General features: G+C 39.1%; 1 protein-coding gene across 16 annotated transcripts in view; it reads right to left on the bottom strand.

The window, feature by feature from the left end:
- The window catches only part of CSMD1 (CUB and Sushi multiple domains 1), a 1,616,238-nt gene that overhangs the window by 169,654 nt on the left and 1,419,887 nt on the right, over positions 1–26,697 (bottom strand). For all 16 annotated transcript variants that reach the window (XR_005595828.1, XM_039529053.1, XM_039529047.1 and 13 more), the window contains 6 exons: positions 24,692–24,869; positions 22,356–22,501; positions 20,882–20,962; positions 20,396–20,509; positions 4,807–4,995; positions 2,997–3,143 (listed from right to left, as the gene is read on the bottom strand). Coding sequence is in view for 15 of the 16 variants with exons in the window: in XM_039529053.1 (XP_039384987.1) it covers positions 2,997–3,143; positions 4,807–4,995; positions 20,396–20,509; positions 20,882–20,962; positions 22,356–22,501; positions 24,692–24,869 (855 nt within the window). In the remaining variant the exon portion in view is untranslated. The remainder of the gene's footprint in view (positions 1–2,996; positions 3,144–4,806; positions 4,996–20,395; positions 20,510–20,881; positions 20,963–22,355; positions 22,502–24,691; positions 24,870–26,697) is intronic.

Below are 26,697 nucleotides of genomic sequence, written 5' to 3'. Positions count from 1 at the left end.
AACTCCCTCTCAGAGCATGACCTCGCACCCCTTCCCACACCACAACTCCCTGTCCCAGTCTGGTGAAAGTGAGTGAAGGTCGGGGGATGGAATGAGCAGGGGATGGGGCCTTGGAGAAGGGGAGGGGCTGGGGCAGGGCAAGGCTCCTTGGGTGTGCGTGATTAGACAGCTGGCAACCGTACCGGGCAGGCATGTGGAAGCCCTGGCCGTGCCAGAAGAACGTGCACAGTAATGCAGCCAGCTGCTCACTGGACACCAGCCAGCGCAGGCGCAGCACCGTCCAAATGTCAGGTGGACTGCGTCCGCGCGGGTGCAGGTTGTGCGTGTGTGGGTGCCCATTCACAGTTCTGCCCAGAATTGCGGTTGGAGGACCTGGAACAGGGGCAAGCAACTACTGCTATGGGATCCTTCCTTCCTGTGCCCCTTGTAGTAGAGGAACCAGTGGGCTGAAGCAGCCTTTGATGAATGTCAGCACAGCAGTTCTGTGGCTTGTTAAGTAATCATAGAATCACAGAAGAATAGGGTTCGAAGAGACCTCAGGTGAACATCTAGTCCAACACCCTGTTCAAAGCAGGACCAACCCCAACTAAATCATCCAAGCCAGGCTTTGTCAAGCTGGGCCTTAAAAACCTCTAAGGATGAAAATTTCACCACCTTCCTAGGTAACCCACACTAGTGCTTCACCACCCTCCTAGTAAAATAGTTTTCCCTAATATCCAGCATAGACCTCCCCCACTGCAACTTGAGACCATTGCTCCTTGTTCTGTCATATGCCATCACTGAGAAAAGCCTAGCTCTATCTTCTTTGGAACCCCCCTTCAGGTAATTGAAAGCAGCTATCAAATCCCCCCGCAATGTTCAATTCTGCTGACTAAATAAGCCTAGTTCCCTCAACTTCTCCTCATAAATCTTGTGCCCCGCCCTCTAATCACTTTTGTTGCCCTCTGCTGGACTCTCTCCAATTGGTCCACATCTTTTCTGTAGTGGGGGGCCCAAAACTGGACACAATACTCCAGATGTGGCTCCACCAGTGCAGAATAGAGGGGAATAATCACTTCTCTCGATCCGCTGGCAATGTTCCTACTAATACAGCCCAATATACCGTTAGCCTTCTTGGCAACAAGGACACACTGTTGAATTATATCCAGTTTCTCACTGACTGTAATCCTCCCCAATAACCGCCACTGAATAATAGCTACTCAGTACCTAATCAAGCCAGACTCTGTGGGGGAAGGATTGCCCCACAGTTCAGATCTATATGACAAAATACCCTGTATAGGAAAGTAGCAGCAGAGCTCATACACTATTCACTCCATACCCATTAGCTAGCTACATAACTACTGTGGCTTAGGATTCCTTCCCTCAGCCCTGTTATGTTTCAATACCTTTTAGGCCAAGCATATCATTTTTGTTGAGGAATTGTTCAACTGATATTTTTGCTAATGTTATAATTCAATACCCCTTTATCTCATAACTCTGTGAATCATCATCTTGTCATTTACATCACAGGTTTTACATACAGTGTATTCAGACAGGAAAGAACAGATACTTCTTTTTTCTCTCTCTGCCTCACTTTCTTGATCTCTAAAATTAGGATATTACTACTTACCGTCCTCAGTAAAGCACTTTGAGATCCTCAGATGAAATTACTATTGTGACCGAATGCACCCTGTGTTCACACTCTACACACTATTGTAATTGTTGTACAAAATATGCCTTGTGAAGTATTATTTGAAAACTAATAACTCCTCGTCAATAATATCATGGTGAAGTGTATGTAGCAACATTATATGTAAAGTTACAAACATAAACTGAAATTATGACTGAAGTGTGTTTACCAGACAAGTTTGGGATGGGAGTAAACCAGTTTCTTAAAGACAAAAGACAAGCTAACACTTCTAGCCAAGTGTCTTCAAAGTTGACTAGCAATCACCGATCAAAAAAAACATATGAAACCTTTTTCACCACAAAACTCCATGTCTCTGTCCTAATAACGGGAAGGAACTTTAGGGATAACCCTCAGGAAAATGCATTTCAAAGGGTGACTGGATTGTCCGGCTATACTGAAGGAAGGATAGGAGACACCTGATATGGATTTAATCAGGCTGCAACTTTATTATTAGACGTCTGGGACTACCCGACAGATAAAAGTGTACAGTACAGGTAACCCCATGTTTATTCTATAATTATCAAGGGGGTTCCACCAGCTCTCCCTCTTTTTCTATCCAGGTCCATCCAGCACATCTATTGGCAGAACCTTATCATCCACCCCCTTCTCTCATAGGAGGGGTAAGGTGGGCTATCCGAAAGGGAGTTTGGCTCCCTGCCGTTCCAACCATAGGAGTCCCAAACCCCACATCGTTCCATTCCTTTAACAAGCACTTCCTTTTTAAGTCCTTTACCAGGCCATTTATCTGGTCACTGGATGCCTTCCCTACAGAGTACATGCACTGGACATCCGCCACAAGGAGGCACCAGCAATTAGCTTGGCTGCCTAACCTCCCCAGACCCAGTCGAGTTCCCATTTTTCAACGGCCTTTTGTATACCAGCCCAAAGCCTGCTGCATGGAGAAAAGGATTTCCAACATCAGGACTTTGTGTGGGAAAATTCAGGAATGCGAGTGTCTTGGAGTCACCCTGCAAATGGTAACCATGGCTGCTGGAAGCCAGAGTGTGACCAGAATGTTGCTGCCTGGTTGCAGCTATACACAGACACTTGGTGTGAGCTGCATGCTGGAGGGTTATTTATGAGGGGCCCAGGTTGGGAGCTACAGCAGAAAAGCATTGAGAGGCACCAAAGAGGCAGGGCAGGTGGTGATACAACCCCTTGCTAGTCTGGACTGTACCCTGGAATGTGACAACTATATCATGCAAGATTTACTACTTTCAGAGAAGCAGTCAGTTACAGACAACTAGATGTGAATATTTTAGGTCTGTTACTGATTACTTTGTATAAACAGAGTATAATTTATTCTAAGCATATAACAGTTACTAACCTGAGTAACGTATCTTGAATCCCTTCTTATTGGTTGCATGGTCAGTTGACCAGCGAAGATATAGCTGATTATTTCTGCTTGTGAAGTTTAGTTGTCCAGTATGATTTCCACTTAAAGAAACCAACAAAGGGCTTTGCCCAGAAGAACCTTTAGAATCAGGGAAAGTGAATGTTAATTGTTTTAAAAAAAATTGTAGCTCTTCTGTAATGAGATACAGACTAGTGACAAAGACTTTTGAGCTAAGCTTGATGCTTCTAATACTCCAACTAGAGCTTTAATGAAAGAAAATGATCCCAAATCATCCCTGGTATAACTCCACTGACTTCAGTGGAGTTAAACCAGAGATGAATTTAGCCAAAAGCAATTTTACATCACAAAGGATATGCTAGAGTCTAAGACTGGTGATTGGTAACTATATTAACTCTTCCCCTAGATTTAGTACCAATACTTGGATTCAATTAAAACTTAATGCATGAGTAAATAAGAAAGAATTACACAAGGAGCATTAAGCAATCTAAATAGAAAAAGAAAGAAAAAGAAAGAAAACAAACACATTGCTCAAGCCACTGGGGAAGTTCCAGGGAAAGCTGTGGCTGTTCTCTAATCTGGAAGATGTGTGCTGAGTAGTGAGGAGATAGGGAGAATGTTAATAGCTTTCCCCCACTAATTACTTCTTTGACCTCTCAGAGCCAGGGAAGCTTATAGAGAGAAAACTGGCAATTTGAAAAGATTGCTAAATTTTGTTTTTATAATAAACCATTGTAGATTGCGAATGAATATTTGTATTAGATATTAAAAGATCAATTGATAAAGGAAAAAAAGAGTGTCCAAATTATATTTACAACAGGACACTTCAGACCTCTTGATAATGATTATATCCTTTTGGGTATCCTGGTAACATGATGAAAATATGTCCAACGTGTACATTAATCAGTTGTACCATGCAGTCTTCTTGCTTAATAAGGGTAGATGTGATAATAGTCTCCAAATACATAAAATTATGTTATGATGTGGTTTTGGACCAATTGCTCTCATTAATCAATGACAACAGAATAACTAGTAATCAGCTTAAACTGCAGCAGGAAAAAAATAGTGTAGGAACGAGAGGAAAATTTTATGAGACCTGTCAATAGAATAAGGTAATAAAGGGCTGTGAAATCATCTTTATTAGATGTACTCAAGACTCGTGATACATATTCTGCTACAATATAAAGAGAATGGACTAGATATTTGATTAGAAAGCACTTGGACCCTAAATAATTCTATGAATATAAACATATGGTATTTCAATCCAAGAGAATTGCATCACCAGGAATGGCAACATTATAAAGATAACATGCTAAATTCTGTGCTCAGATGCCCACATGTGATTTGCAAGAGTTGCATGTGATTTCTCAGCACAGGATTTGGCCCAAGAATAGTAAAACAGCTCTCTATCTAAACTATTATCTAAACTCAAATGGCAATAATCTCTGGTATAATTTATGGGAATCGAATGACACCTTTTTTTTGTTTTTCAAAAGATAGGTTCACAATGAAACCATATAATCATTTATCAAATTTCTTTAAAGAGATATTTAACTTTCCACATTAATCTAATAGGACAGACCTAACACAATTAATCAGCTGCTTTTTCAAAAATACTGTAATTGAAAACAACACTGGATACCAAAGTTTAGACGTGAAGCAGAATAGTCATTTGGAGGCTCCAAACACATCATTGTCTGATGGCACCAACATTCTGGAAATTGAGTTTGTCTCATCTCTATATTCATTGTTTGCATTCAGATGATAGTTAAATAACTCTTACCGTCAAATATTTCCAATTCATCAAACTGTTTTTCACTCTGAAACATTTCTACAAAAATAGAGATGTTATAGCTTGGTTCAACTTTAATAGTCCAGGAGCAGGTCTGAGAATTGGGGTAGTTGCCTGGGTAACCTGGACTGAGGATCACTCCAGATGAGTCTGTACGGATTTCATTTGCTGGGCATTGTGCTAAAATAAATAAATAAATAAAAATAAATAAAATGAATACACCTTTTGCCTTCTTATAACCTTTACTATTTTTCAGATGTATAAATGAAGACTTCAGCATCGATTTTTGGTGCCTTTAAATCATATTGTACTTATGCACTAAATGTGGTGATCCTTCACTCAATGCAGCCAATGGTAAAACTCTCAATATCAGATAGAGGAACTGGACTGGATCCTAACTCAGCACTCCGATTTATAAAAGAAGCTAATAATAAGAATATACAAAACAAAGATATCAAGACACTCCTTACCCCCAAGGAGTTTGCAGTCAAGTAGACCATATGTACCCAAGTGCTGATGTGACTACCCACATGTGTGATGTTCACCATCCATGTGTGTGTATATGTGTTCTACTTACACTTTTATATTGGAAAATTTGGCTTGTCCCTTCCAACTGAGTTCTGAAGAATCAAATATTCTTTTTTTTTTTTTCGGGAATGCAAAATTCAAGTCAGGTCAAATGATTGCTACCATAACATGTCCATTAGTCAAAACAGATAAACTGGCAAGGCTAGCAATTTGTTGGCATGCAATGTTTTTAAAGGAAATAAAGTGTAAATTCCTCAGACAATATATTTACCTTCAGTTCAAGAGTAGTTTTATTTAGCCAAGTGTATATAATTTCCCCCCCCACCAGTTCTTTTAACTTTTAATTTTAAAGCATCACCCAAGTAATAATGAATATGAATGATTTTATGCAATGGCACAAAGTTCTGCAACTATCTCAGAAACTTCCTCAGGAGATTAGAGATGAACCGAGAACAGTGACTTCATAAGGCCAATTGATGGCAAAGACAGCTTCATAGGCCTCACTGGGTGCCTTCGACACTGCAGGCAGATCAGTGGCCACTGTGGTCACTATGAGAAGAACATTCTGGTTGCAGTCATTAGAAATTTCTAAACAGATTAAGGTCACTATTGAAGACCTGCCTTTTCAGGGCCATGATCTGTTTAACTCTAAAACAGTTGAGGCACTGCACTCTCTGAAGAATTCTAAGGCAATGTTCTGGTCTCTATACAGGCCACCTCAGAAGATGAAGAAAACCCATGGACTGAGATGGGGGGGGGAGGCGTGGTTTAGAAAGAAAGTTGTGGGCAAGTGTGTACAAAATATATATCTCTAACTGCACACCAAATTTTTTATATTTTACTTATTACTGCAGTAAATAAGCATGAAGATTACTTTGGATGGTAATAGGTCATTACCATCCTCTTATTTTCTTTCTCTCCTAACCGTTCTCCAGCTTCCTCTGAATTTGTTGTTTGATTGTCAAACACTCTTGTACAGTGTTTGCAGGTGTGCTATAAATTAAAAAGTTGAATTCAACTGATCCCCAAATACACAAAGCCTAGTCGCTCACATTCAATGAGCTAATAAACAATTTCAGAATGTAAAAATATATTGCACTAGATCTGGAGTGATGTAGTATACACTGAAGTGGTACGTCCAAACCAAAAGCAGAGATAATGGGGGGATTGGGGAAAGGGAAGTGAACCATTTCCTACAAGAAGCATCAAGAAAGGCATCTTTGATAATCAGGCGGTTATAAATAGGATTCTTTTGTGTCTGAGGGGAATTTATCACACAAACTCTATTTTAACTCACAGGAGACCGATGTAATGATAGTACTTGTAGAGCTAAGATAAAAAGAGTGGTTTGGGTTCTTTTTATGAACTAATAAGAGTCACTTCTAGACACAGAAACATTCCCTTTGAGGAGAATACATTCAGTTATATCTGTTTTTTTAGAAATGTTAATTGATGATTTAGTTCTCAAAAAGAAAAAAGAAAGGATATATATATTGAAATGAAAGAACACAATCATGGATGGAAACTAGTAGCTAACACCACCAGTCAAACAAACACTAAATTCACAAGGAATAAATAAAGAAGAGGAAGAATTTGAAGAAGTTATTCTTATGCTGATTTAGTTCTTTCATGTGTTTTCCCTGGGTGCATACTGAGGCTACAAAGATGAAACCTCATTACACATGCTTAAGTTCTGCACTAAAATTATAATAAGCTGTGTTCTGGTGTCTGAATATGTTAGACATACTCTTCAAAAGTAGCATTCCTTTGGAATGTTGAAGTTACTGCCCTGGAGATGTAAATTATTCTATATGTACTAAAAACCCCATCTACAGAAACACCTTTTAAAAGAGATGGAAATGAATAGTGCCAGAAAAAAAACAACAAAAAAAGGTACCTTTTCATGTTCCACAACAGCTGTGTCCAGGTTTTCTGGAGCAATTACATGTGTTTATACCAGAATCAGCCAAGTAAACTCTACTTATACTCCTTGTTACAAAGCAAATGGAAATATAGCTTTATTAATAATCTGCTGAGGCTGTATATTATGTAAAATGTTGCATCCAGTGGAGAAAAGTATAATGCAGTGTCAGAGAGGAGGCTTCTTTTTGACCCACTCATATAGTCAATGCCTCAGAACTATGAGGGTTTCAGCACTAGTAACAAATGGGACATACAAAGAATGCATGCTACAAAAGATATGGGACTAATTAGTTAAGTGTATCATACAGAATTTTACTGGAAACCAGACAAAAATAAAACAAATATTGCTAAAATCCCACTGCAAAAAAGTTTTTGTCTGTTTTGTTGAATACAGACATGCTAATTGAGATAACAAGGGCTAATCCTGCACCAGTGACAAAACTTTTTTTACTTCAGTGGTGCAGGATCAAACCCTAAAGGAGAAGGAATATATTACAAAGAGAGAGGAAAAAAACATAAGCACAAGTATATATACATTGAGAAAATGTTAAGGCTGCATGAAGTATAGCTATCAATGGTCAAAAATGTCATTCAAAGCTAAACCAATTTTTCACAGGATCACTCAAAAATGTCACACACAGCATGGGTGGTTTCATTGCCAAATTTAGACTCTGAGTTACATCAGTACAGAAGCTGTTCAAAAAACATCATACGGCTTTTTTTTTTTCATAACAGAAAAACTGTATTTCTTTTGTTTTCCTCTTATTCCCAAGTGGCTGAACCATTTTTACTTAAACTGTCCAAATAAAATTAATCTTCAAGAAGAAGTCAGGCCTCAAAATTCCTGGAAAATTTCAGACATATAAGTGAAAGTTCCAGATCATTTTGAACAGCTAAAAAAGGGGATTACAATGGAAATTCTTAAGCAACCTTACTTCAAGCAATCTTTTCTGCCATAATATATAAAAACACAAATGTTTCTATGAAATAATATTTTGCATTCAGACTCACAAAAGGAAAGGTGAAGAGAAACTAAAAAAATGGAGAAATAAAATTTAAATTATCTTAATATGTTCCCAGAACAATATATATTTTGCTTTAAATTGACTAAAATTAGTGGTCTAGGTGGACTAGGAATAACAACAAGTAATGTTGTTTTCCATAAGAGAAAACAAAACATATTTAACGAAGCAAACAACTTGTGTGCGAAGAAAGGAAATTACCATCTTCCATATTTGTCCATAATGAACTATTTTATCTTCTGACCAAAATGTTGTTACTAAATTCATTCTCTCTCAGAAACACACACCTCCAACCCAACAGACCTCTTCATTCAATATCTCCAATGTTTTCTCTCAGTTTAATTGTCATATTTGAAGTTTATATGCTGAATTACAAAGCCCTTCATAATTGTGCCTGTCTACCTATCTGCTTTGATTTATCCCCATGTCAATGCTCTACTCAATCATTCTGGCTTACTTCTTTCATTCTCATTCCTCACTCTGCTTCAAAGGTGAAATCTTGTCCCCACTAAAGTCAATAGAAATTTCAATATTTACTTCAGTGGAGCCAGGATTTCACCTCAGATCTTTATCATGGAATCCACTATGCTTCAAATTTCCCCCCTCTCTTTATCTGCCAAACATCAGTTCCTTGAACTCCTTCTTGAAATCCATCTCTAAAAGTAATACTTTCTTCTCATCATCAATAATCGTAATGTTCTCCATTTCCTGCACTGCTGCCATCTATTTAGCTTAACATAATTTATAGCTCAATCTTTGAAGGACAGCTGATGGAAAATGAAAGTTGAGTAGCTTCAATCAACGGCAGACCAAAAAGACTTCAAATGGTTTTCTGATGAGCTGAAGACCTTGTACAGCGCACATTCTAATCGTATCAGCCGTATTTGGAATGAAGATGAGTCGCTGTTGCTGACCAATCATGGACAAATTCTGAAAAGATGGGCTGAACACTTTAAGAACATTCTGAACTGCCTGACCACAATGTCAGCACCAGTGCTTGATGATCTTGAACAATTTCCAATTCAAGACCAACTCTCAATTCCACTGAACATATCTGAAGTATGGAAAGCTGTCAAGCAAATATCAAACATCAAAGAAGTGGGTCCAGGTTGTATTCCCTGCATAGATCTTCAAATATGAGGGCCATGAGCTGATCAGGAAGCTCAATAACCTCTACTGAAAGTTTTGAGAAAAGGAGGCTGTGTCATGGGAACTTAAAGTTGTCAACACTATTCACCTTTACAAATCGGAAGGCAAGTTCACTTCTTGAGGTAAACATTGTGGCCTCTCGCTCCTTGCTACTGCAGGAAAGATACTTGAGCAAGTCTTGCTAAACTGGCTAACTGATCAATTTGCAGAGAAGATACTGCCTGAAAGCCAATGTGCTGGGAATAGTACTTCAGATGTAATCTTTGCACTTTGGCAAATTCAGGAGAAATGTTGTGAGAAGACTCAAGATCTATATGTAGTTTTTGTTGATCTTATTAAGGCCTTTGATTCTGTAAACTGAGATGGCTTGTGGACAGTCCTCCACAAGTTCAGTTCCTATGAAAAGTTTGTCAATATTATTAAATCTTTTCATGCAGGAATGCAATTCGTATCCTTGACCATGGCTGCTTCTCAAAACTCTTTGTTACGAGTAGAGTAAAACAAGGCTGTGTTCTTGTGCTAACTTTATTTAGCATCGTGTTTACAGCAGTTCTAATAGATGCATTCAGAGACACTGATTATGGCATTTATGTGCAATATCATATAGATAGAGATGTCCTGAATTTGCATTATTTGCAAGCAAAGACAGAAGTTTTGAAAACAATTGTTCATATATTACTGTTCACTGATGATTGTGCTTTATTGGCCCATATCCTCAAGGACGTTCAGTTTCTCATTGACTTCTTTTTGCACATGCAGCAAAATGTTTTTTTTTCCTTAATAATCAGCCTAAAGATAGAAGTCATGGTCCAGTCTCAACCAGAAAGTACTTCAACTTCTCAATTTGTGTCCACTGACAATATAGCATTCAAAGTCATTGAAAAATGTTGCTACATTAGCTGTGTCATTTCACAAGATTCCATTAATGATGATGATCTTACAAAGTACATTAGTGCAACTAGCTATGCTTTGGAAAATTTCAGCATGGTCTCTGAAATGAACAGGGTGTCAGACTGTAAACAAAAATTGATATTTACCACACCGTCATCATGATCACCCTCCTCTAGCACTGCGATACATGACTTATGAGGAGAGGCTGAGGGAACTAGGCTTCTTTAGTCTGCAAAAGAGAAGACTGAGGGGGGATTTGATAGCAGCCCATGGTGGCTATTGTGGCCTGAGCACCACAGGAATGTCTGTCAAAAAGATGGCCAATGTTACAGGGTGCCCTGCCCATTTAAGGGGAAGCAGAGTGGTGTGGCAGGTCAGGCACTGGGCTGGGATTCAGGAGCCATGGGTTCTCATCCAGCTCAGCTGGTGACCTTGAGCAAGTCAATTCCTCTCTCTGAATTTTTCCTCCCACTCTGCATCTGTCAAGTCTATTTAGATCTTTGGGCCTCTCTCAATGTGCACACACATCCCCTTACACAATAGGCCCTGATCTCAGTTGGAGCAGCCAGTGCCACCACAATACAAAACAATGAAGTGAGAATTTTCCCTGTCCCACAGACCCAGATTGGCAGGAAGGGCAAATTCCATCCCTCGAGACCTGGTCTGGCTCAAATATTAGGAAAAACTTTTTCACTCAGAGAGTGGTGAAGCACTGGAATGGGTTACCTAGGGAGGTGGTGGAATCTCCTTCCTTAGAGGTTTTTAAGGTCAGGCTTGACAAAGCCCTGGCTGGGATGATTTAGTTGGGAATTGGTCCTGCTTTGAGCAGGGGGTTGGACTAGATGACCTCCTGAGGTCCCTTCCAACCCTGATATTCTATGATTCTCTGAACTATCTGAAGAGGGGTTCCAAAGAGGATGGAGTTTGGCTGTTCTCAGTGGTGAAAGATGACAGAACAAGAAGCAATGGGCTCAAGTTGCAGTGGGGAAGGTCTAGGCTGGATATTAGGAAACATTATTTCACTAGGAGGGTGGTGAAGCACTGGAATGGGTTACCTAGGGAGGTGGTGGAATCTCCATCCTTAGAGGTTTTTAAGGCCTGGCTTGTCAAAGCCCTGGCTGGGATGATTTAGTTGGTGTTGGTCCTGCTTTGAGCATGGGGTTGGACTAGATGACCTCCTGAGGTCTCTTCCAACCCTAATCTTCTATGATTCTATGATACATGAACTAGTTATCAATTCCACATAAAATACTTGGACCAATTCCATCTATGATGTCTACAGCAGATAATGGGAATTAAATGGAAAGATTTCTTTCCAAAAACTGACGTCCTTGAGTGCTGCAATATCACAGGCCCTGAAGCTTTTATAGTGATAATACAGCTGAGATGGTGTGATCATGTGGTCTGTTTGTCTGACAGTGGAAAATGAAGGCTGTCTTTCACAGAGAATTACAGATCAGAACTCACTTTAGGGACAGACCAAGAAAACAATACAAAGACACTCTGCGACCAACCATCAATCTTGCAATGTTGACATGAACACCTTGGTGCTCTTAGCCCATGATAAGATATGATGATATCAGCTCTGCCACTTCAGACTGAAAGATTTCATGAGCTCATGGACTGCTGCAATCAAAAAGAGATGTATGAGGCATAACGGTAAAGGCAGCTCACATTCATCTTATACAACTGTCTTCACCTGTGGCACTTGTGGATGGGACTGCAGGTCTGATACTGGACTTTGGTTTCATCTCAGGACCCACAATAAATGACTGTAGCTCATCCATCGAACACAATAGGAGAATCTATCATCAATAGTTCAATCTATTTATTTTAAGAAAAAGGGGTGATATGATCACAGTTTATAAGTACCTACTGTGGCAAAGTTCCTCCTCTCCTCTAGTAGGTCCTGCGCTTATTGGCGGATTTCTTCCCCTCAGTGGTTTTCCCCTTGGATGAAACCCATAGTCTGGATCAACTACTCCTATGTCTGATTAGGAGTAGCGGGGCTAGGGGGGAACCCGGGCCCGCCCTCTACTCCGGGTTCCAGCCCAGGGCCCTGTGAATTGCAGCAGTCTCTATAGTGCTACTTGTAACCACTGCTTGACCGCTACAGCTCCCTGGGCTACTTCCCCATAGCCTCCTTCAAACACCTTCTTTATCCTCACCACAGGATCCTCCTGGTGTCTGATGCTGCTTGATTGTATGGTGTTTTCCTCAATCCTCCAATAGTACCCCCTCTCAGTTCTTAGTTCCTTGTGTCTCTTGCTCCCAGCTCCTCATGCGCACTTCTTTCCTCTGGCTCCTCCTCCCTAGACTGGAGTGAGCTCCCCTTTTTATACCAGGTGCCTTGATTAGCCTGTCCTGATTGGCTGCAGGTGCTCCAATCAATGTAGCTCTCTCCGGTGCCTTCTAGAAAGTTCTTAATTGGCCCCAGGTGCCTTGATTAGCCTGGAGCAACTGCCATTATGGTTCCCATGGTACTAGGGATTTGCTTAGCCTGGAGCTAACATACCTGCTCCTCAATACTTTCCTGTAGCCATCCAGCCTTGCTCCATCACACTACATAGAGAACACAAATTTGACAATGGACTCTTCAGTCTAGCAGACAAAGGCACAACAAGATCCTGTGACTGGAAGTTGAACCTAGACAAATTCAGACTGAAAATAAGATACTATTTTTAAAAGTGAGGGTAAATTAACCATTGCAACAATTTACCAAGGGTTGTGCACGATTCTCATCTCTTGCAATTTTTAAATCAAGATTGGACTTTTGCCTAAAAGATATCATCTACTTAAGCAAAGTTTCTATTCAGGGAAGGTCTATGGCTTGTATTATATAGGTAAGAAAGATGATCACAATGGTCCCTGCTGACTTGAACACCTATGAATATATGAATCTTGTCTTGCGTTTGTCTCACCTGTCTTATTTGGATTTCAAGTTCTTCAGAGTGAATGAACATGTTTTAGTTTTGTCCCTAAATAGCATCTACATTTATGGTGCTATACAAATATTTTTTTAACAAGAAAAAAGAAAATGGAAAACATTAATTTTAGTTTATAATCCACAGTAATTTAGAATTATTTCAGTTTGAACATTTGTATAATATGAATTTTAATAGTGTATGTATGCACATTGATTTAATAAATTACAGTGTCACATATTTTCACTTAATTTTCTCCACTTTTTCTCTTTCTTACTTCAAGTTATTTTCTTAATATCATTGCCAAGAGCAATTCCCACCTATAGTACAAAAGTGCTGAAATCACTGCAGGCTTCACTACATCTGAGCTGAACGTTTCTTCAGTAGCAATCTCTGGTTTAAAAAATGCACAATAGCTCCAAGAAAGAATAGTCTAAAACTCTCTCCCCAGAGATGCATCCACTTTGGCTCATGTTAAAAGTCCAATTTACAACAGAATGATTTGGTTGTCTGAATCATCATGCCTACTCCACATAATGTAATTATTACAACATATTTTACATAAAAATAAAAACAATAACCATGTTTACTTATTTTATTGACCAAATGTATAAGAGCTGATAAGTAAAACAGTCAAGGACTGTAATGAATAATTGTGCGTAACTTTTAAAACCAATATACCTGAATTGCATTTAACAAGACTACAGAGAAAGCAAGAAAATCACCAAATCTGTTTACACATCAGGGGAAAGCTGTCAACTACAGATTCATCTACAACATCTCAAAGGACTACAAAGAAAGAACAAGTATTGCTGGGCTCAGAGAGAGCCAATAGCTCCAACAACTTCTGCAAGAATTGTAGAAAGCCAGCTACTCTCTTGTTTTTTACAGATGACTAACCATTATCAGAGGCTCCTCAAATCTCTGTAGTTTTTAATAAGAATCTTCTACTTCTTTTTCAGACTCTTGTGTTTTTATTGAAATGACCAAGAGTTTAGTTGTTGCTATTACTGTAAACTCAAAACAAAAGCTGGATTTTTGGTGCAAAAACATTTAATACCTCAGGACAAATCTAGCATTGACTAAATAACACAATTAAAGTGTAAGCCAGAACAGAATTTTGGTTCACAGGGCTTTATTATTATTTTTTTTTAAAGGAGGAAAGGAAAAAAAGCAGTCTAATGAGGTGCTAATGAAACTCACATGTGAACAGTTCATCCTGTTCTAAAAACAACCTCTGTTGATTGAAATATTAGGTGCTTTCATTATGTACTTCCTGGTGCACTGGTTTGTGTGTTTATATATACTGAAAATACTGGGGCCAGATAGTATGGTCAGCTAAAGCTACTGCGAGCCATATAAGCAACACAACGTGAAGAGAAAAAGCAGAAGGAGAATTTGCTCTCTGCCTTGGGCTCTGATTAAAGTCAATTATTGAGGCAGAGTTCTCCCTGGAAACTGGGCATTGTTGTCAAGCTGAGATTCCCAGAAGAAGGGATTGCCCTGCATGCTGTTTGCCCATCTCATTTCAGGATTGGCGTATATGTGAAAATAAAGTACCAGTAACTTATACTTAGAATACATGAAGAACCCAAGTCACTGATTTCTCCTCTACTGGGATGTTGACCCGCAAAGCCCGGGATGTCTGTTTCTGCTTGGCTGAGGGGCAACACTACTGTCAGAACTGGATACTTGTGTCAAAGGAGCAATAATAAAAAAATCCTTTGTTCTGAAAGAGTTATGTAAGACCGTAAGGATGGCCATATTAGGTCAGACCAATAGTCCATCTAGCCAGCATCCAGTCTTCCAACAGTGGCCAATGCCACAAGGTTCAAAGGGAATGAATAGAAGAGGGCAATAATCAAATGATCCATCCCCTGTTGTCCTCTCCGAGCTTCTGGCAGTCAGAACCTTAGGAACATCCAGAGCTTGGGGTTGCATCCCTGACCATCTTGGCTAATCGCCATTGATGAATCTATCCTCTATGAACTTCTCCAATTATTTTTAACACAGTTATACTTTTGACCTTCACCACATCCCCTCGCAATGAGTTCCACAATTTGACTATGCACTGTGTGAAGAAGTACTTCCTTTTGTTTGTTTTAAACCACTGGCCTATTCATTCCATTGGGTGCCCCCGGTTCTTGTAATATGTGAAGGTGTAAATGAAACTTCCTAATTCACTTTCTCCACACTATTCTTGATTTTATACACCTCTTTCATATCCCCCCATAGTCATCTCTTTTTGAAGCTGAACAATGATAGTCTTTTAATCTCTCTTCATCTAGAAGCTGTTCCATACCCTTAATCATTTTTGTTGCCCTTCTCTGTACCTTTTCCATTTCCAATATATCTTTTATGAGATGGAGCAACCAGAAGTACATGCTGTATTCAAAGTATGGGAATACCATGGATTTATATAGTGACATTAGGATATTTATTGTCTAATTACCTAATTAGGTGCTAGATTTTTTGACTAGTACTGCACTTTGAGCAGATGTTTTCAGAGAACTATCCACAATGATGCCAAGGTCTCTTTCTTGAGTGGTAACAGTTAATTTAATCCCCATTATTATGTATTATTATTATGCTTGGATTGTGTTTTCCAATGTGCATTACTTTGCATTTATCAACACTGTATTTCATCTGCCATTTTGTTGCCCAGTCACCCAGTACTGTGAGATTCCTTTATAATTCTTTGCAGTCAGCTTTTGACTTAACTATCTTGAGCAGTTTTGTGCCATCTGCAAATTTTGCCACCTCACTGTTCACCTCTACACATATAACCTATATTACACATATAACATGCTTAATACAAACCCACCAATGCAAGGAAATAAAAAAAATTAAGCAACCTAACAGTACATACCCTCTACTCCCCCACTGATGGACTCTCACCATACTACACTGACATACACCATGCATTATGCACAGCAACCTTAACTTTTCCTGTCTTCCATCTATTTGCACACACCTCTTTATCAGATTATTATCCCAACAGCAGTACTTGGTCTAATAGGTGGTTGAGTTGAGAGATGGTAGTTTGGAAAGGGGTGTATGAAGAAGTTTGGCTAAAGGCAGTGATGGAAGAACATGTGGTGGTAAAGAAGTGCAACTACTGATGGAGAAGATTTTATCAGTGAGCAGCTATGCATGAACCCTTCTTTTTAGGAGAATACAATCAGACAGAATAGTACAGCTCCTGATGGAGAAAATTATTTATCTTAGAGATGTTATAACTGATGGATAATGGGTTCATATAAACTTAACATGAATAATCACTAAAAATGAGCCTACATCCAAAACTGTCCTTTAAAAAGACCCCAAATTGCACCAAATCAACTCAGGATCCATTTCTCATCTATTTTTTGTATAGACAACATTTAAAAAGATATCAGTCAACAATTGTAAGTAGGAAAACAATATTCCTTATGTATTGTACTGGTTATGCAGAATACAATGCTTAACACTGATTAGAGAAACACTAATGAATTTGTAATGTGGATATGCATAGGGAGTCAGGTGAGTGAGATCAAAATTGGAGATATACCAGACCAGAAATGGAAGGAATGAGACTGAAGAACCAGAGGCAGCAACAAACCTCATGGAACACAGGAGAACTTCCTGGTACTCCATAATTTGATAACTTAGGTCCCTACCCATTCTTTTTTATCGGTTCATCATCTGGCATAAATATATGTTCAGACACTATAAGTGGCAATCATTTTGTCTGAAAATTTATAAATAAAGGTAAAAGTTGATGAAGCCTAAATTGGTGCATGTTCCCTTTCCCACCTTATATTCCCAACAATACACACACATATTATAGGGGGACTCCAATTATTAAGGTTGTTTGACACTTCCCATTGAAAGACCCTGTTTTCAATTTTTTACAACTTTGCCAAACTTTAACTGTTCAGGCTGAAATTATATATGCTGGATATCTACCTCAAACTGATTTATCAAAGAAAAAAAAGCAATTTCAGCCAAAACAATCCAGCCATTTCTGAGAATAAGTCTAGGGAAAAAATAAATTGTTTTTCTCAAGTTAAACATTCTGGAAAACTTTTTTCTTGAAAAGCTTTAGCACTCCCGTGCTTTGGAGAAGGGATTTGAAATTTGGTAGAGAGATAGCCTGTATGTCAGAGATTTGCCTTTTGTTGTTCCTGTATCAATCCACATAAATTTGAACAACCTATAAGCCTTTGAAAAAAAAATCAGAGTTCACACATGCTCAGTAGAGACTTGTTAGACAGCTAAAATCTCTGATGATTCCATTTGTGTTGAGCAGGACTTTATCTGCAACTGCAGCTCTGGGCTGCTGAGGGCTGTGCCAAGACCAGGTTCGGACACAAGAATTGAGAGCAAGGATCCTGTCTCTCCTGTGCTCCCAGTGACCCCTTGCTTTGCCTACACGGCATGGAGGAGGAAGCTATTTGATTCAAATGCAGAAGGGACATGGAGGGGAAGAGAAGAATAGATTAATCTAAGGTTCCTGGGGGAAGGAAACGAGACTGGAATCTGGAGACTAGAGGAGGGGGAAACTGGGCATTGACTTGCAGGGGCAGAACAGGCACTGTCTGGACAAAGAGACTGGGACAGGGAGCCAGCAATGGGGGAGACTGGGAAAAAGAAACAGGAAAGGGGAGAGGAGGGAGGCTGAGGTTGAATGAGTAGCTAGAGAGGATGTCTGGGAGCCTGTGAGGATGAGTAGCATGGTCAGGAGGGTGTGTGACAGAAGGCCAGTGGAGATGTTAAATTTGGATAAGGAGACTGTGGACAAGGGTGCTACCGGGAATTTATGGGCATGGAGAATGAGGCCAGGAGGGGATCAGACAGACTGGGGGCCAGGAGACACTGGGATGGGGAGTCCAGAAAGGGAGACTAGGCATGTCTAGGCAAGGAGACTGGGATGGGAAGCCTGAGAAATGGAGACTGGGATTGGCTAAGTGAGAAGAATGGGACTGGGATGATGACTGGGATGGGGAAGAAACAGGACTGGCAAACGGACAGGTGGGAAAGGATAAGGTAGAAGGGGTTAAGGTTTTTTTGGGGTGGGAGGAGAGGGAGACGGGCAGAAGAGTCTGTGCCCATCAAAGCACAATGCCCTCCATAATCTGGAATAGACACAACCCAAGGTTCCTGAATCGCACCAGTCCTCTGCTGCCAGCAAATATCTGTGCAACCCACTGGCAAAGTGTGTCTCATCCCTATCTAGTGCTGGTCCACAGAGAGTGACAATTCATTACTGCTGTCGGTTACACCCTTAGCTCAAGTTGTAGAGGTCTGTGTAGTGGATGTAAAGGTTCTAACAAAATGGTGATGATGCAATTGACTGTCAATATGCTGTCACATGATGAAATGTCAATGGGTTTTAGGGTATTCAAATTTTTTTTAAAAAAAAGAAAACTTAAGATATTACTTTGGCAACCTTAATTCTGGCATTTTCTAACTTTTGAGTGCTTGATATTGCCACCATAATAACATCTTTTTAACAGAGTTTGTATGCGAATGCATACACTAGTATCTAATATGATCCTGATGTAAATCCTAATGTGACATTGATATAAATGTTAAAACTTGATACACAGCATTTTTATTTATATAACATTCTGCAGTGAATATCATTAAAATGTAACCAAATGCAGTACTGCAGTATTGAGTTTGGTATTAACTTTTCTATATTTAGAATACAACTGGATGATACTGGAAAAACAAAAGCCCATCATTATTAGTGGCAGATTGGCCAGACTCATAGAGGTACCGCAGAGAGAATGGCTTCTTCTATGCAAGCAGTGGACACCATCCCTACAAGTGTAGAGGTCTTAGCCCTACATTCTACTTCCTTTACAGGAGGACCAAAGATACTAGGACAAGTTAATGTTTATCATGTTAAAGTTATTAATACAGTTGTAGTCAGATGTCTTTAGCAAGTACATAGTGCTCAGTAATCATTTTGTGAAAATTGGGGTAACATTCAGTAATATATACAGAGAAGTATTAATATGGTATCACAATAAATGCTTAATTTTCAGTGATGTCCACTGTAAATAATATATATTTTGAAATTATGGAGGGCTGACAGTCCCTCCCCAGAAAAAGTTACAACTAATTTCTTGTGAAAAGTTTGATTTTTGACTGCTTTCCAATCTCCCCCAAACTAAAGTTATCTTCAAATTTCAGGGACAGCTTCTCTTCCATGACAGACCATCATTTCACAAGTTTGCTGGAGATCAAGGAAGGAATTTTATGATTATGATTTAGATTTTTCTTAGCCCTTTTTGTTTCAACATTTTTGTAAATGTTTTTGCCTCAAATATATAAAAAACAAACAAACATAAACTTAAATCCTCCCACAAATCCTGGAAAACTTTGCTTACAGAATAGTCATCATAAATATGAAGCTGTTGCCTGTCAGGTTTTGAAGATATTTTCACATGTTTTTGTGTGAATATACAAAAATAGATGGGACATATACCTATACTTTTTCACATTTAATTAATGTACATTCTTAAATCCTGAAATTTTAAACACATTAAACATTCATATGTAATGTGAAATATCAAAAGATTTTCAGTGTTTCCTTGTAAATGCTTAAATTTACCACAAGCATTTTTAAAGCACATTTTAAAAATGTTACAATATCACATCGTATGAAATATAATCGAGAAAACCCAGGTGAACCTTCTATTGGTTATCCTGCAAATGTTTAAATTAAGGACATGTGCTTAAACATTCACAAGACAACAAAAAGATATATTTTCCTTCTGGGGTGCAACACACATTAGGTCATGTTAATACATTTATACTTTATGTTTCAATAATAACACTTGATAAGTATATCCACTCATAAAACAAGGAAATAACGGGAGTTCAATACCTTTGAAAATAAGGCCATTTTTATTTAGGTTCCTAAACAATGATTTAGGTGTCTAATCAGACCTCAGGTTTGAAAACTGTTTCCTTGACTATGCTGAACTATCTGCTGAGGAAATACCTGGAAACATTTATATTAAACAGAGATGGAAACCACAGGAAATTAAAGTGTTCCAAAATCTTGCTGAGATTTCCATTTAGGATAAAGGAAAACTAAAAAGAATGCTCAATGAATCTGATGTACAGTCTAAACAAAAACAGAGTTACCTTCACAAAATGGGGGTGAGCCCTCAAACTGCAGTTGTGCATTCAGCTTGCAAGTCAACATGTCATTTCCAACCAGGGTGAAACCAGGATGACACTTGTATTTGGCAAAGTCTCCTGAAAAGGATCAATGACAGACTCTTTTTAATTACTCCTCAGTATGATCTATATTACCTTTTACAAAGTGAAATATGTGATATTTCCCCTTAAAATACATTATTTTATATAGTTACTGTATAATGTAGAAATGTAAAAGGAGAAGAAAACTTGAAATATGAATCTCATATTGACAGACAGGAAGAGGACAGAAGGAATAAAGGGAAGATTTCCATATTGTATTATATTTTCAAGCATTGGAGATACCTTAGAAATGTACTCAGGAGGAGAATGAGATGTAGTAATGGTTTAACTAGATTTTAAGTGAAAGTTGCGTAATGGCCAAGTGTGCTAGCATGAGTTTTATGAGAAAATGAGATACAAATTTATCACCTATTTCAAAATCATCATCTTCTGTAAGTAAGTCAGCCTGTGGAACTGCTGGTGGAGGCTGGCATTTCTTTAGTTGATAAGCTACAAAACAAAATTTAAATACTATGAAATATTAGATTAATAAAATGTATTATAATGGAAGTTAACACCCTCATCCTACAATTGACTGTGCATGGGCACCTGTGTGCTTACATGGATTCACACTGAAACCCACGCACTGTCAAAATTGCAATATCTGGATCTAAATTTTCACAACTAAACAAATCAGTTAAAACATCTCGTGACTTTTCATAATATTTCTAAAACAATATGAAAAATGTCTGTTAGCAATATAAAAATATACATCTCACGCACATTAGTCAGTGCAATTCATCTCTGGTTTAAAACAACTGGGAGAAACCAGGGATGAATTTGACTCAATATATGTTTTACTTAGCAAAAACAAACAAAAAAGCCAGATGACTACTAATACAATGCCACCAATAAGTTATTAAAAAACAAATGTGAAATAGTTACCATTTCTTTCTAAACTAGTTTCTGTCAGCTCTTCAAATTTTTTGAGGATATACAATTTCAGGAAACATGTCCTGCTGGCCATAGTATTTACTGCTCTGAACAGTCCCATTGGGAAAATGAGCATTAAATTACTAACATGTTTGTAGCTTTGGGCACTTAGTTTGTCTTTACCTCTACTGAACATTTAGGGCTTGATTTTCTCTCTGATAGCCTACGAGGATAATCCTGGCTAATATCTCTAAAATAAAGATGTCAGCCAGGGATAGGAATACACATATTACACATATTAATCTCTCTCCTTCCATGGAAATCAGGCTCAGTTAAGAATAAAGCTGCTACCTATATCCTCTGAATCCCTCCCCCACCTGTCAAGTTACAAAACTTAAAAAACAAACAAATAAATCATAATGGGAATCAATCCTCAGACTTCTCTAATTGTGACAGATGTGTGAGTTACTGCACCTCTCTAGGCACTGTGCAAGGAGAAAGGTGGATTGAGAACCATAAAAAGCCACTAAAGACAGGAAGGGGAAAGCATGCATATGAGGTACTCTCATCTCTGAGTATCTTTGTGTGCCCCAAGAGTAGTTAGTTAGTGTTCAAACCTCCCATTACACAGTTGCACATAACTGTGAGGATGACCAGAGATGGTACTGAACCTAGTTACCCCCAAATAAGTGAACTCTTGCATAAAAGGTAGGCCAGAATTTTGCCACAAAATATGAAAAACAAAATAGTTCAACATTTAATATTTAGAGTTCAGTTTGTTCAAAAATGTAGGCTTCAAACCTAAAGAATTCAAAAAAATGTTTATGAAAATCTGCACTATTACATTAAAATAGCAGGCCAAATAAGCATGATTAATTTATTTTCTCAATAAGGACATCATTGTTAGGAAATATTCCTAAATTCCACAAACTAATCTGCAAAACTATATGTTCCTAGGAAGCAGACTGACCATGGAAATTGAGGACAAAGAACCCTCCAGTTGAGAAGTCACTGTGAAATTTGAGAAGGACTTGATTGGTCGAGCTGTAAGCTGTTTCAAGAGCTGTGTTCCCACTGAAAACACCCAGCTGAGGTGAATTTTGATCAGGACCATCCCTAGAGACCAAAAGAAAGAAAGTAGTCTTAGTAAAAACCTATATAATTAAAATTTAAATTAACAATCTATTTTCTTTTGACAGCAGGCTAAATCTTTGAGAAAGCAAGTTAATCCTAACTACTGTGGTTGAGATTGTTTCATTTGTATTCAGTCTATGAAGGCAATGTTGAATATTTTTTCTAACGTCAAAGCCTGACCCTTTTAGAGAAGGTTGGGAAAAGTGCATGCAATAGTCACTTTCATTTTTGCATAGGTAAGATACCTGCAGGCTACCTTTAGAATCCTGAGGTTTTCTACACCTCTCTTCCATTCCATTCCATTCCTTTCCTTCCCGTCCTATGTTTCACATATAAATCAGTTGTACCTCAGAAAAATAAACCATTTTACATATCTTGAGAACTCTTGAAACCACATGATACATTTATTGCCTGCAAGTCTTTTTTATGCCAGTAATTCCAGTACAATCAAGGGAGTAAGGGTTTGCAGGATGACACTTTTGTTCATGATTGCCATTCATTCCCAACTGCTGTAGACATGTGCTCAGAAATCAAATAAGAGCTCTGCATCTCACAACAGCAGGACAGACACCAAATACACACACACACACGTACAATATTAAGCTACTTTCATTTTGAGTATCATTATGTAAAAACATTTCAGCTAAAAAAGTCAGAACAACTAAAATACTGTTTTCACTTTCCAACCTCTAGAACACTTCTTTTGTGGCCCTCCATAGGTTACACCTGCTGAACCCAAGCTGAATCAAGAAGCTTTTGTGATATGTACTTTACTACACTATACTCCAGAAATCATTTAGCTTCTGCCCTTTCACTATCTTTAGATCAGAAGGATATTTGCTCACTTCAGTCTATGATGAGTTCAGTCCAACTTCTGACAGATAAAAACCCAGTGCATTAATTCATGTCTTGTCTATCCTAAGCCTATCAAGTTAACCTCCTGATCACAGACAAATATATTATATATATAAAACCAGAGTATACATGAACTATGTTTTAAACCGTGTCATTTGTCAAGTGTGTTTAATGCATTTATAACTATTCATTCCAGTACCAGCTTTGAAAATTACCCCATCCTAGCATAAATACATTCTGCCACTAATGACAACTATAAATAAATACAATTAAAATAAAACCAACCACTTTTACTTACCTTCTTGCAACAGTGGTTCTTTGAGGTGTGTTGGATATGTCCATCATACTGTGGGCATGTGTGCGCCTCAGGCAGCAGTGCCAGATAATTTTGCCTAGCAGTACCTATGGGGTAACCCCACCTATCTCCAAGCTCCTTGTGCTGCAAGTGAGGATATAAAGGATAGAGATTCTCCATCCCTCCTCCAGTTTCTTCGCACTGGAACCTAATGTTAGACTCTCATGTGCTGGGGAAGGAGGGTGCACTGTGTAATGGAAATATGCTAAACATCTTCAAGAACAACGGTTATGAGAAGTAACCTTTTTTCTTCTTCGAGTGCTTGCATATGTCATTACATTGTAGATGACACCCAAGCTGTTACCCCAGAAGATGAGATTTGGAGTCTCCTCTGAAGAGGGACAGCTGGACCACCTTGCCTACATTTGCATCTTCCCGTGAAGCAGCAGACAGTGAGTAATGACTGCTGGAAGTATGGATCGAGGCAAGCACTCAAAGAGGACCTAAAAAAATGAGGCTAAAAGGGCTTTGAAATTTTTCCTTCTTCTGCCCAATGCATCATGATATAAATATTCATTATTTTCAAATTAACATGAACACTATATTTTAATTAATATTTTTCATTTTAAAAGTAAAATTACCAAAAACAACAACTAAAAAACAAACATAACTGTTATCACCTGCCTGCACCATAAGGGTTACAAGGTGGGTGAGGTAATATCTTTTATTGGACCAACTTCTGTGTTGGTCCAATACAAGACATTACCTAACCCACCTGATATCTCTAATATCCTGTGACCAATACTACTACAAGAATGCTGTATTATGTGGAACTTATTCTGTCCATTTATGCAGTTAGTTTATGTTCCATTTTTGTTTTAACCTTACTCTTAACTACTCTGTGTCTTTGGAACCTATATTGCATTGTAGAGAACACCACTAAGTAAAAGTCAGAGCTACAGACAAAGAGTCAAGGACAAATCAACCAGACACCAATTATTTTATGTTGAACAGTCACATACCAAACTGCAATGTAGTCATTCACTGGTTCAGTTTGGAGTAAGGTAAAGTTGATATAAACCCCATGGCCTTGAGGGACAGAAATAAGCCATGTACAGTCCTTTGAATTTGGATATTCATCTGGAAATCCTGGGGAATAAACTGTACCATTCGGAGAGGTTACATTATAGCCACAAGGAGCTGAAAAGAAAACAAAGGAAAAATTAACAGGCAGAATAAATTTATTGCACTTAAAATGGAATAGAAAAATGGACCAAAATTTTAAAGATTCTGCAGAACAAAATAATCAAAGTCTTTACAAGAACAATTTTCCTTGGTTGGGTGACTTTCAGTGATAAGATGATTTATATTTCTAAGAAATAACTTATTCCTGATGTCTTTCATAGTATATTGCTTAAAACTCATCAGAAATCTGTTCAAACTATTGCTTATGTATAGCACTCGTTAAATGAAGTTATGACACATTTTTAAAAAATATTTTTTTCCTGTTGTACTTAATCTCTGGAAATCAAGGGAAGAAACACCCACAACACACAATCTACAGACCATCACACAATGAAAAAGCATCCTCCCCGAGAATGGAACCTTGAACAGAACAAGTACAGAATTCTCAAGGAATGCTAAGCACTGACAGTGCATCCACTACCACCACAAACGCCAACTACACTTTATTTATCTCTATTTTCCATCCCCCCCCCCCATTCTTTAATCGAAGTTTGTGTGTTGGCTTTTCTTTTATTTTTAAAAATGAAATGAAGATACAGGCATAAATTAGCATATACTTGCACAATGAAATTCTAAGGCGAGTTTGTAACATGGAATTGTGTTTGACTTCTGTAAAGGCAGTGAATATTTAGAATTGTGCCCTGTGTTAGGTCTGCATCTTGGGAAATTAATGACAGTGATTATGGATACAGGATGAATCTGCCCACCATATATGGCTAGGAGTGTCAATTAGTAGAAAATAAGAGTGAAATTTAATTACACATTTTATTTTGTGGGGTGTACATATATATGCAAGAGGAATAAAAAGTTCTCTAGATTCTTCTCCACCCTTCATATACATCTTCGCCCTTTAAAGCACCCTTATAGATCCTGAGTTGCAATGACACTCCCTCCAGTCCAGGAGAGCTGGACACACCTCTTTCCAGAGTCAATCCATTCTATGGTGACCAGACATCCCGTTTTTAAAGGGACAGGCCTGTATTTAAGCCCTCCTGCATGTGTTCTGACTTTTTTTTTAAAAAAATGGGCAAATTGTCCTGTAATTTCTGTCTTCTCCCTCCCATCAGTACTGGTGGGTCCTGCAGCTGGCCAGATCCCTGCTCGCCAGCCTCCCACTCACCAGTGGTGAGTGGGAGGGTCCCGTGGCTGATGATGGGTGTGGGTGTGCAAGGTTGGTGGTTGGGCAAAGCTGCAGCACGCGGGGCCGGCTGCTCCCCCTGCTGTTCCATCAGCACAGCCCCCACTGCATGCTGGCTTTCAGCCAGCCGGGCCTCACCCCCGTCCTGTTTTCAGCCAGTGCTGGCTGATGAGTGCAGGCAGGCGCCAGGTAGCGGCCAGTTATGTGTTGCCTCTGCAGCTCACCCACTGGCCCGTTATGTGCTCCCCCTCTCGCTGTCCTCTCCCTGCTTTGCCCCTTCACCCCACCCCAATCCCGCTGGCTCCTCCATATCCCCCCCAGCGGGGCACATTCCACTCCCAGTGCTGTGTGGAGAACCAGCCCCTGGTCAGAATGCTTAGCTCATCAATGGGCTTGCCAGAAGGCTCCTTCCTTTCCCCACTGCCTCTGGCTGGGCCAGCGCCCCAGGAAAGCCCAAGACACTCTGGTCCGGTGCACTGGCCAGGAGGAGCGAAGCCCTGCATGTGCCAGAGCCCCGCACAGGGAAGCCTCTCTGCCTCTCAGCTAAGCTGTGGAGTGGTAGTGGTGAAGCAATTTCCAGCCTGTTTGCCCCTGACCCTGCAGACTCCACAGCAGCCCCCCGGGCAGCGGCTTAGCACTCTCTTC

The sequence above is a fragment of the Mauremys reevesii genome, linkage group 3, assembly GCF_016161935.1.
Source record: "Mauremys reevesii isolate NIE-2019 linkage group 3, ASM1616193v1, whole genome shotgun sequence".
Classification (NCBI taxonomy): domain Eukaryota; kingdom Metazoa; phylum Chordata; order Testudines; family Geoemydidae; genus Mauremys; species Mauremys reevesii.
Note: the sequence above shows the minus strand (reverse complement) of the source record. Positions and strands in the feature narration are given on the sequence as shown.